Raw genomic sequence first — 2920 nt, 5'->3', positions numbered from 1 at the left:
ACTGGGAGGGAACTGGGAGGGAACTGGGAGGGACTGGGAGGGAACTGGGAGGAACTGGGAGGGACTGGGAGGGAACTGGGAGGGACTGGGAGGGATTGGGAGGGAACTGGGAGGGACTGGTTTGGACTGGGAGGGGGTTTGGGGTTACTGGGATGAACTGGGAGGGGCCATGCTGGTTTATACTGGTTTATACTGGTGAGAACTGGGTTAAAGTGGGAGAAGCCCAGCCCATAACTGAATACTGTACTGGTCCATAGTGGTTTATAGTGGTTTGAACTGGTTTATACACATTTGCACCAGTTTGTACTGGTTTAGAGTGCTTTATACTGGTTTGTGCTGGTCTGTACTGGTTCATGCTGGTTTATAGTGGTTCATACTGGTTTATAGTGCTTTGGACCAGTTTATACTGCTTCGTACTGGTCTATATGGGTTTAAACTGGTTCTTACTGGCTCATACTGGTTTATACCAGTTTATGCTGGTTTATACTGGTTCATACTGGTTTATACTGGTTCATACTGGTCTGTACTGGTTCATACTGGTCTACACCAGTTTATACTGGTTTATACTAGTCTATACTGGTTCATACTGGTTTATACTGGCCCGTACTGGTTCGTACTGATCAGTACTGGTTCATAGTGCTCTATGCCAGTTTATACCGGTTTATACTGGTCTGTAGTGGTTCATACTGGCCTATACTGGTACTTACTGATCTATACTGGTCCATACCACTTTGTACCAGTTTCTACCGGTTCATACTGGTCCGTACTGCTGTGTACTGGTTCATACGGGTTTGTACCGGTTTGTACCGGTTTGTACTGAACCGCCACCCCAAGGCCGAACCCTCTCACAGCTCCTCTCCCTCTGCAATTCCCGGGATTCCCCAACCCCTGTGGCCCCTCGGATGGATCCCAGCATTCCTGGGGCTCCTCAGCCCCCATTATCCCAAATCCCCACCTCATTCCCACCTCATTCCCATCAATCCCTCTCCTCAGCCCCCTGAATCCCGAATTCCCACCTCATTCCCATCTCCTCCCAGCAGTCCAGCTCCTCGAACCCCCAAATTCCCGCTTCATTCCCATCTCCCCGCAGCAATCCAGCTCCCCTTTTTCCCGAATTCCCGCCTCATTCCCACCTCATTCCCATCAATCCCTCTCCTCACCCCCCATTATCCCGAATTCCCACCTCATTCCCATCTCCTCCCAGCAGTCCAGCTCCTCGAACCCCCAAATTCCCGCTTCATTCCCATCTCCCCGCAGCAATCCAGCTCCCCTTTTTCCCGAATTCCCGCCTCATTCCCACCTCATTCCCATCAATCCCTCTCCTCACCCCCCATTATCCCGAATTCCCACCTCATTCCCATCTCCTCCCAGCAGTCCAGCTCCTCGAACCCCCAAATTCCCGCTTCATTCCCATCTCCCCGCAGCAATCCAGCTCCCCTTTTTCCCGAATTCCCGCCTCATTCCCACCTCATTCCCATCAATCCCTCTCCTCACCCCCCATTATCCCGAATTCCCACCTCATTCCCATCTCCTCCCAGCAGTCCAGCTCCTCGAACCCCCAAATTCCCGCTTCATTCCCATCTCCCCGCAGCAATCCAGCTCCCCTTTTTCCCGAATTCCCGCCTCATTCCCACCTCATTCCCATCAATCCCTCTCCTCACCCCCCATTATCCTGAATTCCCGCTTCATTCCCGTCTCCTCGCAGCAATCCAGCTCCCCTTTTTCCCGAATTCCCGCCTCATTCCCACCTCATTCCCATCAATCCCTCTCCTCACCCACCTTATCCCGAATTCCCGCCTCATTCCCGTCTCCCCGCAGCAATCCGGCTCCCCTTTATCCCGAATTCCCGCTTCGTTCCCATCTCCCCGCAGCAATCCGGCTCCCCTTTTTCCCGAATTCCCGCCTCATTCCCATCAATCCCTGTCCTCACCCCCCTTTAGCCCGAATTCCCGCTTCGTTCCCATCTCCCCGCAGCAATCCGGCTCCCCTTTTTCCCGAATTCCCGCCTCATTCCCATCAATCCCTGTCCTCACCCCCCTTTAGCCCGAATTCCCGCTTCGTTCCCATCTCCCCGCAGCAATCCGGCTCCCCTTTTTCCCGAATTCCCGCCTCATTCCCATCAATCCCTGTCCTCACCCCCCTTTAGCCCGAATTCCCGCTTCGTTCCCATCTCCCCGCAGCAATCCGGCTCCCCTTTTTCCCGAATTCCCGCCTCATTCCCATCAATCCCTGTCCTCACCCCCCTTTAGCCCGAATTCCCGCTTCGTTCCCATCTCCCCGCAGCAATCCGGCTCCCCTTTTTCCCGAATTCCCGCCTCATTCCCATCAATCCCTGTCCTCACCCCCCTTTAGCCCGAATTCCCGCTTCGTTCCCATCTCCCCGCAGCAATCCGGCTCCCCTTTTTCCCGAATTCCCGCCTCATTCCCATCAATCCCTGTCCTCACCCCCCTTTATCCCGAATTCCCGCTTCGTTCCCATCTCCCCGCAGCAATCCAGCTCCCCTTTATCCCGAATTCCCGCCTCATTCCCATCAATCCCTGTCCTCACCCCCCTTTATCCCGAATTCCCGCTTCGTTCCCATCTCCCCGCAGCAATCCAGCTCCCCTTTATCCCGAATTCCCGCCTCATTCCCGTCTCCCCGCAGCAATCCGGCTCCTCGGTGCCGTGCCAGCGCTCGTCGTCCTCCGCCATCTACATGAACCTCGCCTCTCACATGCAGCCGGGCTCGGTGGCCCGCGTGTCCTCCCCGCTTCCCAGCCCCAGCGCTCTTTCCGACGCCGCCAATTCCCAAGCGGCCGCCAAGCTGGCGCTCCGGAAGCAGCTGGAAAAGACTCTCCTGGAAATCCCACCCCCGAAGCCTCCGGCTCCTCTCCTGCACTTCCTGCCCAGCGCTGCCAACAGCGAGTTCATCTACATGGT

At 55.7% G+C, this 2920-nt stretch overlaps 1 protein-coding gene across 1 annotated transcript in view; it reads left to right on the top strand.

The window, feature by feature from the left end:
• The window catches only part of GATAD2B (GATA zinc finger domain containing 2B), a 17469-nt gene that overhangs the window by 9924 nt on the left and 4625 nt on the right, over positions 1-2920 (top strand). The window contains 1 exon segment of the mRNA XM_017740046.1: positions 2646-2918. Within this exon segment, the coding sequence (XP_017595535.1) occupies positions 2646-2918 (273 nt within the window).

The sequence above is a fragment of the Corvus brachyrhynchos genome, unplaced genomic scaffold (genome assembly GCF_000691975.1).
Source record: "Corvus brachyrhynchos isolate BGI_N302 unplaced genomic scaffold, ASM69197v1 scaffold787, whole genome shotgun sequence".
Classification (NCBI taxonomy): Eukaryota; Metazoa; Chordata; class Aves; order Passeriformes; family Corvidae; genus Corvus; species Corvus brachyrhynchos.
Note: the sequence above shows the minus strand (reverse complement) of the source record. Positions and strands in the feature narration are given on the sequence as shown.